This window comes from Pagrus pagrus (assembly GCF_965226575.1).
Source record: "Pagrus pagrus genome assembly, chromosome: 8".
NCBI lineage: Eukaryota > Metazoa > Chordata > Actinopteri > Spariformes > Sparidae > Pagrus > Pagrus pagrus.
In genome coordinates this window covers 27,419,471-27,435,540 of record NC_140192.1, presented here as the reverse complement: position 1 = coordinate 27,435,540, position 16,070 = coordinate 27,419,471, and the positions used below count along the sequence as shown (strand labels likewise).

The 16,070-nt window shown below is 42.8% G+C and overlaps 1 protein-coding gene across 2 annotated transcripts in view; it reads right to left on the bottom strand.

The window, feature by feature from the left end:
* Positions 1-666: 666 nt before the first annotated feature.
* Positions 667-16,070, bottom strand: part of lmx1bb (LIM homeobox transcription factor 1, beta b) — a 51,914-nt gene continuing 36,510 nt past the window's right edge. For both annotated transcript variants that reach the window (XM_084361027.1, XM_084361028.1), the window contains 6 exons: positions 9,007-9,239; positions 5,885-6,060; positions 5,362-5,439; positions 4,921-4,987; positions 2,905-3,066; positions 667-1,825 (listed from right to left, as the gene is read on the bottom strand). In XM_084361027.1, the coding sequence (XP_084217153.1) occupies positions 1,671-1,825; positions 2,905-3,066; positions 4,921-4,987; positions 5,362-5,439; positions 5,885-6,060; positions 9,007-9,239 (871 nt within the window). In that variant the 3' untranslated portion in view covers positions 667-1,670. The remainder of the gene's footprint in view (positions 1,826-2,904; positions 3,067-4,920; positions 4,988-5,361; positions 5,440-5,884; positions 6,061-9,006; positions 9,240-16,070) is intronic.

The following is a 16,070-nucleotide window of genomic DNA, read 5'->3' as shown; positions in this document are numbered from 1 at the left end:
CTGAGCGTTGTCACACAAAACCAAATGGTACTTTACCTTGTTCACGACTTTCCAGACTTTCATTATCTTTAAAATTGACATCATATGTGTAATTCAATGCACAAAAAAAAAATAAAAATATTCGTCTCTCACCATAAATACTGTAGTTTTCCTAAACAAGGTTCCACGGATGATGTTTACCATGTTCACCATCTTAGTTTAGCATATCAGCATATTCATATTTGCTAATTACTGAAGCACTGAACATAATGCTGCGTTCCAGGTGCACAGTGCATAGAGAACTTGGCTGACCATAACAAATAGATGTCTCCTTGGCCAGTGCACATGCAATTATAGCCTACATTTTATTATACAGCACTTTTGAGCTTGGAAATGTAGCTAAAAATCACATTCACTAGCCTGGTACAAACACTGTTGTCTGCAGATGTCCAATCCCTTCCCATTTACAAGTGGGAGTTATGACTTTGAATGGCGCTCCATTGTACTTTTTCATGTAGGTCACCAATTTTGGAGTTCCGAGTTGTCTGTAACACATCAGAAAAGTAGAGCTAATGGCTAGCATGGCTAACAAATTCCAAGTGTGATGGGAGAAGAAAACTTGTCAAAGGCTTGTTCACTGACGCAGCTGAATGTCACCATGTGAATGATCACTGAATGGCATTTATTTAATGTTACCAGGAGAAAGACATTGTTTATTCATCAAACCAGTCAACTTTGGTCAATTAGCAACTTTAACATTTTGAGAATGCACATATGACAATGACAACAAAAAGTTTATGGTTCTGTACGAAATAAATAGCAACATCGCTCATTTACAGCTTGGCTGAAGAAAAAAACGAAACAAAAAGGGTTAATCTTCATATTAAAAAGGCATACAGATGAGTTGTGATAACTCATGAACTCACTAATTGCTCAACAAAAAAAATGCTCTCCTTTTTAAATAAAGCTTTTCAGTTTTAATATGCACCTTCAAGAGCCTGTTATAGTTAAATAAATAGAATGCTTTCCATTTTTAACATGCACATCCAATTTGCCTGGGGAGAGTATTTACACTTCACTGATCCTACCTGTCCGACAAAGTCTCCACTTTTTTCTCCTCTAAACAATTCTTTCTCACCACAAACTCTCATACATACACAAATGTACAGTCACTCTTGCAGACATGCTGCACCTATTTACTATTAACACAATATCTAAACCTATTGAAAGTGATCAAAATGCTAACGGTGAACATGGAAATCCATGTAGTGTAAAGAAGAAACAGTCCAAACACCACATCTTAACCAGGGGGGGCTTACAAAAAGTTTTTAGTTTACAATTGATCATGCACTGTATAAATTCACTGTGTTATTTGGTTTGAGAGTGTGTAATAAGTGGCTTCAATATCTACTTGTTTTCTTTAAGTGAACAAAGAAAAGAGTAATATCTCCTGTGACAGATAAGCAATCCTACCGAATAATCTCTAACAATATTTAAGTCTTTTTCCCCAGGAGGTCTTCACTGTCCTACAACAAGTGGTTTCACTATCTTTGAGTAAGCTTCAGCACATAACCAGGAGCCGTTTCTTCTTCTTTCGTGTCCGTGTTGGTGTAGAAACTCCCGGCCATCGCGCTTCAGGTTGAGATGGGCAGTTTATTCTGTGCTGACGTTTTTTTTCACAATCTTCTCTTTCATGACGCAAAGTAAGAGTTCTGCATGGAGTAGAGGCGGTCGATGGGGTTCCCCACGCGGGCCTGCATGGAGACTTCCGATGATGCCATGAAGCAGTCACTGAGGCTGGTTAAGGACGTGTCGCTGTCTATGTCATGGAATGCGGAATCATTACCTGTGGAGAGACGATAACGGAGAAATGCCGTCAGGATTTGGTGGCAGAGGCGTCATTCAAAAACACACCCCGCTCTGAAATCAATGCAATCTTACATTTGAGATTTATAGCAGCGTTGGGAAATTATAATTACTAATAGTCACTTTGAGAAATTGCTGTTGTGTGTCATCACAACTGGGAGAAGTGTTTTGTTGGTTATCATCAAAGCTCACTTTTTGCAGCCCTCGCTGGGACAATTGCGGTCTGTGAGGGAGCATGTAAACAAGGGGCATCCTCCTAAAAGATCTGGTTAATAGCAACTGTTTCCGCCTTTCATAAAGCCTCAACATGTTATTTCTCTGGAGGGAATAGTTAACTTTATTACACTCTGGATCTTAATGATAGTGTTGCACAAAATGGGGACAGTGATTTGAGACACATCTTTTAATGCCTTGCCAATATTGTTCTTTTCCCCAAACCAAAGGAGAGTGATGAGACTGGGGATTTGGGTTCTTACTACCGAGAAGAACTAAATGGAGGCAAATTATAAGGAAGTTATGAACTTCAGGAAATGGTCCCTCTGGGGCTTGTTGAGGACATCACTTAGAAATGTGTTATTCCAGTTACATCCTGTGGACCAACACTTGATTGACTGATTTTTTTCCCCCCTCCTTTCCTCCTTGTTTGCATTTTAATTCTATGCTGTATCGCACAGAAATCAGAGACTTGTTGTTTTCTCACTCTGATTCATGACCTCACACAACCCTCAATCACTGCATGGACTGCACTTTATCTCCACACTGACCACATGTTTTTACCACCATTGGAAAACATCATCAGTAACAAGACATGTCTCAGAACTGAAGGCGGGGAGTTAAAACCATATTAAACAGATTTGAAAATGGACTTCAAAACGCAGTCGTTTATGAGTGTGCTCGTGTTATCTCATGTGGGAGGAGAAGCTGCTCATACGGCTTAAACCAGACGAGTGTGGCCTGAACACACGTCCCACACTGGAGAGCTATGAGGTTGATCAAGGGACAGGCATGTGTGTGTGTGTGTTTTAGGGCAGGAGTGGGTGTTTTCTGGTGGATGCTCACCATATGGGTTCATGTGGTCCCCGGGCATCTGTGGGGGGGTGAGCCCCTGTTGGAACGGGTCTGTGCTGTAACCGTTCTGATCCATGGCGACCAGCTGCTGCTGCGGCGGAGCCAGCGGTGTGAAGGAGTTCATCATCCCCTCCATCCGATTGGACATCACCTCTGCAGGGCAAAGAGAGCAAAAGGGGGAACATTGTTAGAGAAAAGGTCGAAAACAGCTCGGGATGAGTGTGCAGAATAGTAAAAAGTAAATGCAGCCACACACAATGAGTGCACACAGAAACATGGGCTCAAGAGGGAAAAACCCTGACTTCTTCCTTGTTCTTCCTTCCATTCATGCCTGGTAATTTTAGATCTTCCCAAGCTCATCTACATCTGACTTTGCACTTTTCTTAGACTCCCAGAGCACCAAATATAATACTGATAAAATTAAAGGGAGCCTGGTTATTGTTACACAGCTCCAAATACCTGGGTTGCCTGCCTGTATCTATTAGTATTTGCATGGAAACCTTACAGTAGTCCTCTCTGCGGCTTCCCCTCACAAACACTGCTCTTGGCTAACCGACTTGTGAGGTCACAAATCTCTTGTGGCTCCGTCGCTGCCGCCCATCCCCCCCTCACTTTCCTTTGCAGTGGCTTTGCAGAATGACGTCGGAATATCTGTCTTGCTTTTGATGTTTGTGTTCTGGTTTACACAGAGACATGTTTGTAATCTGTTATCCAATGTAATTATCGAATTTGTGGACTGTTTTCTCACAATACATTTGACCATACTGTAACATAAAGAAGGGAAGAGACGAAGATCATGTTTTCTGATTCAGTGTTCTCCATGATAAAATGCGCCATTCTGAAGCCTTGATTTCTGCATTATGGCCATCACTGTCTTGATTTCTTGGAGTCAGCAGTGAATATATTTGGACTAGATGGTGGAGCTTGGGAAAAAACTCATTGCTACGCCTCTATCCTGATTGGATCCAACTAAGGCCGGTTGTGTACATCTTTAGAAATTAATGCTATGCGTTCTCAAAATGCAATAAGCACTTGGATAAGAGGGGCAGTGTAGGGCCAATATGGCTATGTGACAGGGTCAGGTGTCACTAAGCACATCAGCAGCAGCAGGGACGGACTGAGTTCTCTGGCATGCCACCTAGTGATATCCTCCAGTAACACGACAACTATGCGAACAACTACGTTCACGAAACAGCCAGTTGTCTACACAAACATGTGGTTAAAGTAAAGTATGCTGAAGTAGCGACTTGTCATTCACAACGTAGTAGTAGTAGTCCTAAGCATACCCTGATTTTTTGTCTATTTTACTGTTAATGGTTTCTTTTTTTATCGTTTATATTCTTCTTACTGTTTTTATTTTCCTCTTGTTATTTTAGTTTTTTTATTGATGCTTATCTCTGTTTTGCTATCCCCTTTGCTGCTGTAACAATGCAAATTTCCCCGTTGTGGGACTAATAAAGGATTATCTTATCTTAATTTACAAAATTAACATCATGCTGTACTGAAGACGACTTGAAACTTGAGACCGTAAACTCATTAGGATACTGAGGCAATAAATCAAGTGAGAAGTAGGGTCATTTTCTCATAAGCTTCCATACAATCAGACCTCTTTTAAAACCAGCGGGGTCGCCCCCTGCTGGCACTTTAAATAATGTCTCCGTCACTGAAAATTCTGAATATACATACACCGCATGTTTCCACATAACACTTCCCAATGTATGTTTCATCCGTGATTGGCTGGTTGTGATGTCACAGAATCATGCACGTTAGCACGTTTTAACTGATTCAAGTTGAGCATAGCAGATGAATGTTAAAAAAACCCTCTAGTGTCAAACTCTGCACAGTGAAGCTCTAACAACTAACTAAAGTAACAATAAGCAAACATATTTTTAATGAAAGGGAGCTTGAAAATGTTTAAAAATGTGAATTTATACTGAAACTATTCAAAACCTCCCCAGAGAACGAGCTCTGAGACAATGAGCTTCCATTGTGTGTGCAGTATCGTACCTTGGCCCAGTCTCTGAGAATTCTGTTGTTCTTGTTGTTGCTGCTGTCTTCTTGCCAACTTCTTCATCTGAAACGAAGGAGTCAGAGTCGTGAGGAACCCCCAAAACTAACATGCGCTCTTTAATTTAAAAAGGATGCTCCTCGCTGTTCACCCTCGAATGAACCGCACAAAATGTGTGTGTGAGTGCACTTCATTGTCTAGTATCAAAGGTTTTCACAAGATAATGATCAGAAAAGAGGAGGGTGTAGACATTTAATGCAAGAGCAAGCTAGATTTGCAACTCCTCTGGCTTTTTTTTTCTTTTTAAACATTTGTGAAAGGAATGCAGTGATAAGTTTAACACACATAGTTGTGGTGATTTATTAGCTGGACTCTGAGATGGAACAAGGCTGTTGTACGCGGACACTAAACCTAATTCATCCCGTGTTAGCCGCTCTCACCTTGGCTCTCTGGTTCTGAAACCACACCTGCACCACCCGAACACTGAGTCCCGTCTCTGCAGCCAGCGTCTCCCTCACCTGAAACCATCGAGACAAAAGATTTCCAGCATCGCACGAGGAAACTTCACAGCACACTGAAATACTTTGCCTCCTGAACAGCACACTGCCTCTTTGATTTTACTGAAGGTTGAATAAATGCAGTGGTCTTTTTGGACCTCTTGGTTATTGCCTCTTCAAAGCCTTGGCGCGGGTGCAGCGCCGGCAGTTTTCCTATCTCAGTATGACATTTGGTGCAGGCGGACTGCGTTACACCAGCCTGCTTCGGTTAACACAGAACAGAATGCTGCTCGCCACTTCAAAGCTCAGCTCTGAGGTGGGGGAGATTTTTTTAATTTGAGAATTTTATTTGTGAAACTACTGTAGGGCTCGTGGTCGGCATCTAAATATCCATTACTCCACATGCAGACGGGGGAAAATAACAAAGGGTTAGTTTTTTCCTCTCTTTACTTAAGCTTTCTCTTACCTTTCTGCAGGGTTTTGAGGACACCTCAAAGGAGGCCTTGAAGGCCCGTCTCTGTTGAGTGGTCAGGATGGTTCGTGGTCTTTTGGGCCTCCTGGGATCCTTCCCGTCATCCCCCTTCCCCTGGCCTCCTATTCCTTTCTCCGGCTTGATGTCCAACTCCTCATCGTCACTTTTCTCTGCAGAAAGAGTCATTTCTCTTTATCGTCAGCGCGAGCTTGAACTGACTACACCCTTTTAGTCAGTGACAGTCTGCTGATAAATATATTTTCGTTCTTCCCTATACCGAGAGATTCACACACCACAAGTGCATAATCAAAGGAGACACATGTGTTTTTGATACTTTGTTATCGATTTATTACAAAAGGAAAAGGCCACATGTACGATTAGACTTACAGAAGTCTATGGTTGCTCTTGGAGAGCGCAGTGAAATATGCACATTTGTCATTGAACTGGACACTGCGTCACTTGTAAGTTATTGCTCTCAGCTTTGTCTGATTTACACTAAATCAATCTCTGATAAGAATACTACATCCAGCGCAACATGAAAAAGGAAACATGAGTACATATGGGAAATGCATCTCACATGACACAGCAAGAAAGTCCAATTTTTAGCTCCGTTTCAGAGCTTATATTAATGACAACTTTCATATGGATTGCTAGATTTTTACTGTCAGCAGCAGGATATTACAGTTCTGGGTAGTAAAATCGGTGTAATTTTTATGCTTCTATCCTTCACTGTGCCATTAAAACAAAATAATAACTTGGTTTTATTAGATTTCCGTTATTAAGAAAATGCCTGTTAGTTTATTTTTTTGCATTAAAGTCAGCTTGCTGTTTGCAGCTATTACACATGATAACGACATACTCAATACTCTCAGAAAAAAAAATCATTACTTAAAGGAACAGTTGGGCTAAAAATGTTAACTCAGTCATTGTCTTCTCACGCCCACGCTGATGGGAAATCAGGTGACGTTTCGTAATTTAGAAAACATTTGTGGATCTTCACAGCAAAACAGAGTTGCAGAACTCTCCTAAACAACTGAAGTAGCTGGGGACTCGTTTTAAAATGTAAAAACACAACCAAACATAAACCAAAAACGAGTCCATACAGCTCATCCGGCGCAATCCGTATCTCCAGAAGCCTTGAGATCCTATATTAATTTAATGAATTTGAAAAGACGTTATTTAAACAATCAACGTGCGGTTGAGCTCACGTTGCTAACACTTTTAGCTTAGCAGCTACAGGGAAGATTTCGGTTTGAAAAGTCGTAAATAACGTTTTGTTGAATCAATTGGAAACTTGGGGCTCGTCAAAACTTGGATTAGTCAGGATGTGTTTTTTTCAGTTGCTTTATAATTTTTAAAGCAAGTCCCCAGTTACTTTGATTGTTTAGGAGAATGCTGCAACGCTCTTTTGCTGCAAAGTTTAAGAAACTTTTTGCAGACTACGAAACTTTTTATTGGCATGGGAGTGAGCGGATAATGACTACATTTTCATTTTTGGGTGAACTGTTCCTTTAAAAGTAATTATAACAAAGTGAAAAAGGCATCATCAAAATGTATCCTCTATTATGTGTAAAAATAAAGAATTCATAATTACTTTTGCTTCTGGTTTTAAAATAGTTTAAAGTGTTGTTTTTAGCAGAGGAACTGTGGCGTGACATATAGTATGAAATATGTTACCTAATTCAGTGTTAGCGGTGGAGAATGACTCATGCATTTCAGTTTCACCTGCCATAAGAAGGCCACAAAGCTATGTAAACATAACATGAAAAATAAATGAATGAATAAAAAACATCAATTCTTCTTCTATGTGGGGCTGAAGACACGTGTTTCCAAATCTAAACCAGCCGTGGTGCTAATGAATCCTGATGATTTTGGGCTGGAGACGCACACATGATGTCTCAGTGTCTCCTGTTATCTGATAAGTATCTACATTTCTCCACCGTGAAAACCTACATTTCATCTTCCACATGCTGAGGTTAACCTCTGTTCATGTCAACATTTTCTCCATCTTGAAAACTGGGAGACGTGCACAAAGGACCTGCCTGCGCGATACGCCGGGACACAAGCGAACGAGGAAGACGCAGAGCAAATATTCCCACAAGTTGACAAAAGTTGACACAGGCACAGATGTATTTGACAAATTCCCCGCTTTTGTGCGTGTCTAAATGTGAGCCAGATGGTAGTGAACAGTGAGGCTTGGCGAGATGCCTCATTGTGTGTGGAGGCTATAGGCGAGGAACACTAGAGCTGATAAGAGCGGAGGAGCAGGCTTTCTGCAGAAAGGCCCCAAATCCCTCTGTCACTCACCATGATACAGTGATTTAATTCTTTCCAGCACCAGACCCTGCCCACGCATGGAGAGCCATTAATACAGGGTGGCTTGGCTTCGTCCTGTTTCCACTTCCTACTGTATCATAAACCTACGCCCCCTGCTTGAATTAGAACGTCATCAGCCATTGAAAAGCTGCAGATGGAGCCATGTTAGAAGTTTTACTGCCTGGGCTGCATGCGAGATCTCTGAAAAATATCAGATGTTCCAGCAAATGATCTGGCAACTAGTTTAAGGACAAATCATGTTCTTATAGTTCTATCTAGTTAGATTTAGTTTAGATTTATGATGTTGTCTTATCTGCTAACATTTAGCAGTTGTTTTAACACTGTGTTTCAACTGGATTCACCATTTACACTAAATTTATGAAAGAAGACATTTAATTGATGGTAAATACGGCAGAATTTACAAATACAACAAACAGTAGCCAATGAGGAGAATGTCCCCAGACCCCCTTTAGAAATCACTAAAGTTTGTGAGTTGTTGAGTTATAAGAGACTTTATAAACAATTTAAAATGATGTCTCTGACAAATTCTCAATTATTTGGGCCTTCTTGAGAATTTGGCAAATGTTATACACATAAATATTATATTGTGTCCGATTATGAGAGCTGTCCACTTGTGATTCGATCACTCAGGACGGATGTTAATACAAAGTCTGAAAAGGGCCTATGCTGGCTCTCCCTGTGATGGAACAGAGCATACAGAATACAACACCCGGGTGCCATGTGATGATCGCACCACGGTGTTGTTCTCACTCTTGTGCGAGAGGGTGCAGAGGGCTCACCTGAGTCTGAGTCATCCGGGCTAACCGAGCTGAGTAAATCTTTCTCCCTCTCGTAGTCGATCTTGCACAGCAGCTGGCCCTCCTTCAGGACAAACTCGTCGCCCTTCCTCAGCTGCCGGTCGCACACGCAGCAGCAGAAGCAGTTCAGGTGGTAGACGCACTCCAGAGCGCGCATCACAAACTCCGTGGGGGCGATTTTCTCCATGCAGCCACTGCACTTGGTCGCAAACAACCTACAGAACAAAAGAAAAGCAGTGGATTGTAGATGAGCTGACAGCAGAGAAAATGTAGTTGTTTAAAAGCCATACTGCGTGTTTTGCTGTTCAGCAAAAAATGACATATTCTCACTTTAAACACAAAGTATGTTTCTTTCTTCCCTCCTCACTCTCTGACTCTCTCATGTAAGATAAAACGACAGGTGACCAAATGAAACGCAATGTTAGTTGAATAAAATAACTTTCTGAGATTAAGCACACAACTTGCTTTTCTTTGGCTTTACTCTCTCCTCTCTGGAGTTGCCCATCAAGGCTTTTTGATTAAGAGTCCAGTTGGCTTGCTGGTCCTGTGGGCAGCCAAGGAGGTGACTCCTTTGGCAGCAGCTCATCTGTTAAAATTTCTAGGGTGGGCCCAGCCCCGCGTCATTCCAAGTGAGCTCACTCATGGGCACCCAGACCTCCTCACAAATCTGAAAAAGAGGCTGGACCCTTTTCTAGTGCGGCGGTCACCGAATCCTGATGATCCCAATCAAACCGTCGCTGACATTTCTTTCATAACCCTGATACTCTGTATGCATCAGATATCAGAGGCCATGATTCATGGCTGACTACTGGGCTGGCCTCTGGTCTGTTCATATTTCATCTTACTGTCTAATATCACGTCTCTGTGGCGCAACACTGCCTCTATCACCATTTCCTAGACAACGCCTCCATCTTCTTTTATATCCTTTCAGGAAGATGTTTGCATTGTTTTATTGGTGACTGAGAGGCATTTAATTCGTTCTCTGTTGTACAGAAGAAGCCACATTAAATGGAGCAAGAAGGCAGGGAGTGTGGTTGATCTTGTCCAGCCGTAAAGCTGGATTTATTAGTGGCCTCTTTGTTTGCCCTGGTCTGGAAGACAGCTGGCAACCGCCTATCTATTTGTGGTGAACATCTATTTCATTGTGCAAGGCAGGGAGGCAGCAAGAGGAGCGTTTGACATCATCGGCTGGTTCGGGACAGGGATGAGCGATAGTGATGAATATAATGTGTAAATATGAGCGGAGGGAAACCAAAGGATGGTTTTGTTATGGTAATGTTGTTATAGGTGCTGATTGAGTACTGATATGGTGCGTGTGTGTGTGTGTGTGTTCACACGTGTATGAGCAGCTGTATGCATGCTGGAAACAAGACAGTGTGCTTTTTTTGTTGTCTATGCAGCTTTCTGGAATAATTGCCTCACATCTGCTCATCAGATTAAAATCATGAGGGCAGAATTTGATGTTATCATAATTACATCACAGCAGTTGATAGGTGATTGTACCAGTTTCATCCATTATGGTCAAAATCCCCACCTGTATCTGGCACCGAAAGCGGCAGTTAGAGCGTCTTATTTTCTTTTCAACCATCACGCAGCAGCAAAACAACAGAGATATCAGAAACTGGCACTCACAGGGTTCATAAAATCCTTTAATCTTTCATTTATTACAATAAGTTAAGAAGATTATTATTCAGCTATGGAAAAACCTCAAGGATAATCCCATGAAAAAGAAATTTTGGCATGTTTCTCAAACAAGCGGGGTTCTAGTTTAAGTGACCTGCCAACCTGGATCTGTCTTCTAAACAAACCTCCAAGTTTGGACACTAAAAAACAAAAGGCAAGAACAACACGACCAAAAAAAAAATTTTTTTTTTAAATCATAGAAATAAAAAATAAAAGGAAATCTTACATCGACACACTCCTGCACAGACAAACTGAATATTCAGGGACTTGATTTGAGATTTTAGAGGGATTAACGTGTTACATGCTGGGATCAGGGAATAGAGGTGATGAATCTGTCAAGACGAGTTCCCAGCTCTAACTCTAATGTTTAGCTAATGATTGCCGGCTTAGGCTTAGAAAGAGAGCAAAAAGTTGAGGAAATGACTTGTTAGCGCGGTTTTGATACGTCCACGACTCCGCATTCACCTACGACCGCTCTCTCAAATCTTCTCATCTAGATGAAAACATTCTCATTCAGCCCTCTTTCCTTTCTTCTTTCTTCCTCGCCGAGTCTAATCTTGTAAGCCATTATTTTTCTATTTCCCCTCTCTGTCACTTTGCATTATTTTTGCTGCTGTAATTCCTATTCGTCCCTTCTGGAATCTTCCTGTCCTGCTTTGTCCTCGGGTCTAATCCGGACTTTCTGCCTGTTTTCAGTCCCCGGTCCCCATTCTCAGCGGGGTTCAGATGGAATAGCCATGCATGACGCCCCTTCTATGGCAACCACACCTCCACAGGAAGGCAACGGCGACTTTTCGGATGGGCAGAGAAGGCCTTTGAGAAGCTGGCAGCAGAAGTAAATCCTTCTCTAAGGAACAAGGAGAATTAGCAGGGAGCAGTGGACTAGGGATTTAACCCTACCCCTCTCCTTTGAAAGGCACAGTCAGTCCCACTCCTGCGGCTAGCCACAATCAAACAGAGGAGGAGTGGGGAGGTGGCAGTGGGGAGAGGAGAACACAAACTCCCTGAATGACACAAGCAGTGGATTGTGGAGGAGCCTAATCCCACTTTAATACCTTTCCAAGTTCAGCTGCTAAAGAATGCTCTTTAAAACAACACCACTGTGTGAGCAGTGAAGGTTGACCAGGGGGAGGCACGCCATTCAACCTCCCCGACATTACCTGATTAGTGGTTTGAGCACCGGCATGCCAACAGGAGACAGAGGAGAAGATGTAAATGATGATTTTATATATAGAAAAACACCTCGACAGGGGCTGTTGATAACGTTAGCTCTCTGTGAAGCTCCACTGGGATATTAAAGATATCAAAGTGCTGTAGGTGTGAGAGGAATCAGACTTAAAGTGATTTAGCTTATCATTTGCCACGTTCTGCCTCTGCTTGATCCCACTGACCCGTCACACTAAGACCCAGAAATCCACTTTCTGGACGTTTCAGCTGCCCCTCGGGTAACACGACTCCCGGTGTCGCAGAAGCAGCCCGGTCAGCGCTCTTAAGCTAGTTTGTGTTTAAAAGACAGCACAAAGAAGACCACCAGCATGACAAGCCGCGTCCCAGCTCTCGCTCTCCCCTCCTCCCACACCTGAGCGCACAGATCAAGCGACGAGACCCTCCTGTGTGGATCAATGGCCGCATCTCAAGCGGAGAGGAACTGTCAATATTTACCCAGGCCTCCCCAGAACTGGACTCATAAATGAAAAAAAGAGCCCGTCTCAGCACATTGCTGTGTCCCAGAGGAATCATTACATCCCTCTTTTTAATCCTGTGTCCACATACCTGTAATCCCTTGTCTGTTCTTTCTTACGTTATCTATGCCTCTCTCCTCCTCTCCGTGACAGATTATCACACTGCTGAGGCTTGTAACACCACAAGTTGTGTTTTTAGCAAAAAAAAAGGAAAGAAAAAAAAAAAGAGCATTATGAGGAAGACAAAAGCCAACAGGGACCGACGGTTATTTTGTCTGATGAACATTTCAGCCGAGCCAAGTGCAGCCGAGAGACACCGGCCTCTTCTTCCCCCCTTTTCCAGGCACTTTGGAGAACTATGCACACTCCCTTTGAACAGATTATAGGCAACTTAAAGTGTGACAACATCTTAAGCTCTCACCACATGTTGCCAATGATTTCCCTTCTACAGACATTACATTTAATGCTTCTGCCGCAGTGATAAGCATCAGGAGGACTGGGCGGGATAAAAGAAACTCCAGAAGAATAAGAGAGCGAAGAGGGGGGGAGGGGAGTATGGAGCTGCTTATGGCTGCTTGATAATCATGCTACATTTAGCAACACGTGCAACAGTCTTACCTACTCCCCTTTCGCTATTGAACAACACTCGCAGAAACACCATAACAATTTAGAGAAGAATGGCCCGGGCCATTATGTCACCGCATCCCTTCAAAGACAGCCGGGATGAGGATTAGCCAGGCAGCAGCTGTAAGCTATTACTTTGAAGATGGGCTCTCGTGTTGGAGCAGGAAACCTGTGGCCACGCCAATCATTGCCGAGGTGAGAGACGAGGCCTGGGAGGCAGGTCAGACAAGGGCCGCCGGGCAGGGCCGAGGGCACATGGAGCGACCGGTCGTACGCTCGCTTGATATTTCCTTATTTAGCTGCTTTATCTGATCAGTCTGCTCTCGGCAGCTAAACAAAGCTGACTGGAATATTTTATTTCTCGGGGTAATGTGCTCATTAACATTCTTGCGGAGATTAGATAATTAATATAAGATTGATGCCACTGTCATATCCGTCGGCTAAATATGCGGCTAAAGCCAGAAGTCGGTTAGCTTAACCGAGCATAAAAGTGAAGACAGGGCAAAACAAGTGTGTGGAAACTTGAAGGTGGTATTTTGAGATTTACAATTATGTGTTTTTTTTTGCCAGGAGGTTGATTAGAAGATTGACTCATTATTTCGAGCCCCCGTGATACCTTGCACAAATTATGGGCGCAAGTGCGGACGTGTCCTTCACTAGCGTTTTCCATTATGCTAGTATGCTAATCCTCTTTTTTTTAAGAGTGACTGGTAGCTACGCCGTATTATTCGTTAATCAAGATGTAGGTCAGCGACTTTATCAAGTGCTACTACTATTGTTTAGCCCAATTAGCTTACACCGCTAGAGCCTTGAACATGCTGGTGCATCAGTTTTTATGATACTGTCTTACATATGCTAAGTGCAGAGCCAGGCTAGCTGTTTCCCTGTTTCGTTCGTCAGGCTAAGCCTCTTTTTAACTGGCTGCTGACAAATATAAGGCGTCATTAAGACCAAATTAGGTGTTGCAGTGATTAGTTAGTGCCCGTTTTCCGGCTGCAGGTCAGCACCGACGCAGCCTAAATGCAGGACTGGGATTTGGTCTGAATTGGGCCTACGAGCAGAATTGTCCTTCCATCTAAAAGAAAGCATATTTCTTGGAGTGTCAAACTGTCGCTTTAAAGACTGCAAATACCTCATAGAAATGTTTATCCAAAATCTGAATGTACAAATGGTTAATTTCTCGTCCTTTTTTTAGGTGGAATCTTGTTCTGTTTGTTGTCTGGAAACACAACACACATATCTGTCTCAAAGAGGCCGCAGAGGCCTCTGATCCATTAAACAGCCACTTCTCAGCTCCTCAGAAGACACGCCTTGCTATGTGAAAAGTGGTTCTTAGCAACAGTATCAAGAGCTTCAGCTAAAGAGGAAAACATTTGATGCCCAGATGTTGGAGGCAAACCTTTTCAACTTTGTCTCAACATGATGAAAATTACTTTGCTATGTACGGTCCTGTTGTCCTCTTAAAGCAGCAGACAGTGGATGCTGACCACAATGGGTTCAAAATAGTAACCTGAATTTAGCTAATACAAGTATTTGATTGCTTGCAGAGGGGCCGACGGGCGTGCATGTGTAAATAAAAGCAGCCAAAGCAGATCCTGATTCATTCCGTCTCTGTGAGAAGGAGGTTAAAACAAACTTTCAGTGCGCGCGAGTACAAAAAAGTGGGGCCGATAATGCTGCCTCCATAAAAGATCTCAATAGCTGACCTTGTTTCATAGTATCAGCATTTCTCTTTGGAGCATAGATTCATGGAGAGTAATGAAGCCAAATAAAAAGTGCCATCCTTCTGTTCCCAAGGGCCAGCTCCAGTCAGCTCTAAAAGCTGCTTAATCACCATCCCGTGCTTACTACATTAGCATAATAATGGCCTTTAAATTGAGGCTCTTTGTTTTTTAATTAAACTCCCAGCAGGTAAAAGTAAAACACATTAACGGGAGATGTGTACACCACTAATGGCCCAAAGGTGCCTTCTTCATCACACGGCTCTGGCCACAGGGTTTGCTTGTTCCCCGCACTGAAGCACAGCAGCGGCTGCCTGCGAGCTCACAGGGGAGGAATGAGACGAGCTGATTGCACTTGGCACAGCAAAGATAATAGCGGAGACGTGTTCGATGTGTTAGCGTATGCATATGCACCTGCCCTACATCTCGGAGGGAGCACACTTAGTAATAGCTGCTGAACAGAACTATGGTGGATGTGTAAAAAGACACTGCTTACAGTTAGTCTGGAGTGAAGTGTTTCCAGGATCGTCTAACCCACACGTCCGCTATTGGGAAAATAAATATGGCCACTTCATTTCTACGGCAGCATGAGCTCCTATGTGCAGGAATGCGACGAGTCCCCGGCCAGACAGACATCCCAGGCATATCTGTGCATAACGCTATACCGCACAGCTGCACAAAGAAATCCTAACCCTTACGTCGTTATTCAAATGATCTCACTCCATCCAGCGGCTGTGTGTTTCACAGATTACTCAACACTTGAGTTTGGAGTGGATGACAAGAGCCTAAAAAACATGCAAATAGTGCACGTATATCTTTCACATTTCTGACTAGTCAACCTTGCTGGTGTCAAACTCTATCAGATATGAGAAATATATTAAGATAAGGCTGCGTGTTCATGCAAAGCTCCAAAGGCAACAGCGGTATGCCGAGAATTGTCTTGCAGCATCGGGCTTCTCCTCCACATGTATCTGCTAATGAGTCACCAGGAAAACAGCGTGGAAATAATCCTCCGCAGCCACACAGGTAGAACAAAGCTCATGGAGTGAAAAGGACAGTGTATTTGGCTGCAGAGGAGGCTAAGTACACATCTAAATACAAGAGTAAGCAGACAGGCACACATGATGCTGTTTGGACAGCTGGTGTTCCTGAGTATGTAAAATGAGTGCAACATCACATTAAGGCTCAGTTTTTAGAGCTCCGAACAAACAATACTCTGAGCGACAGCATCAGAGGAGACGATGACTGTAAAGATGTGCAGTTTTTTTTGCATTCTGGCTTTTTTTCATGCTTTTTTTTTTTTTTTTACCTGTTCTCAAAGTGGAGTCGATCCTTA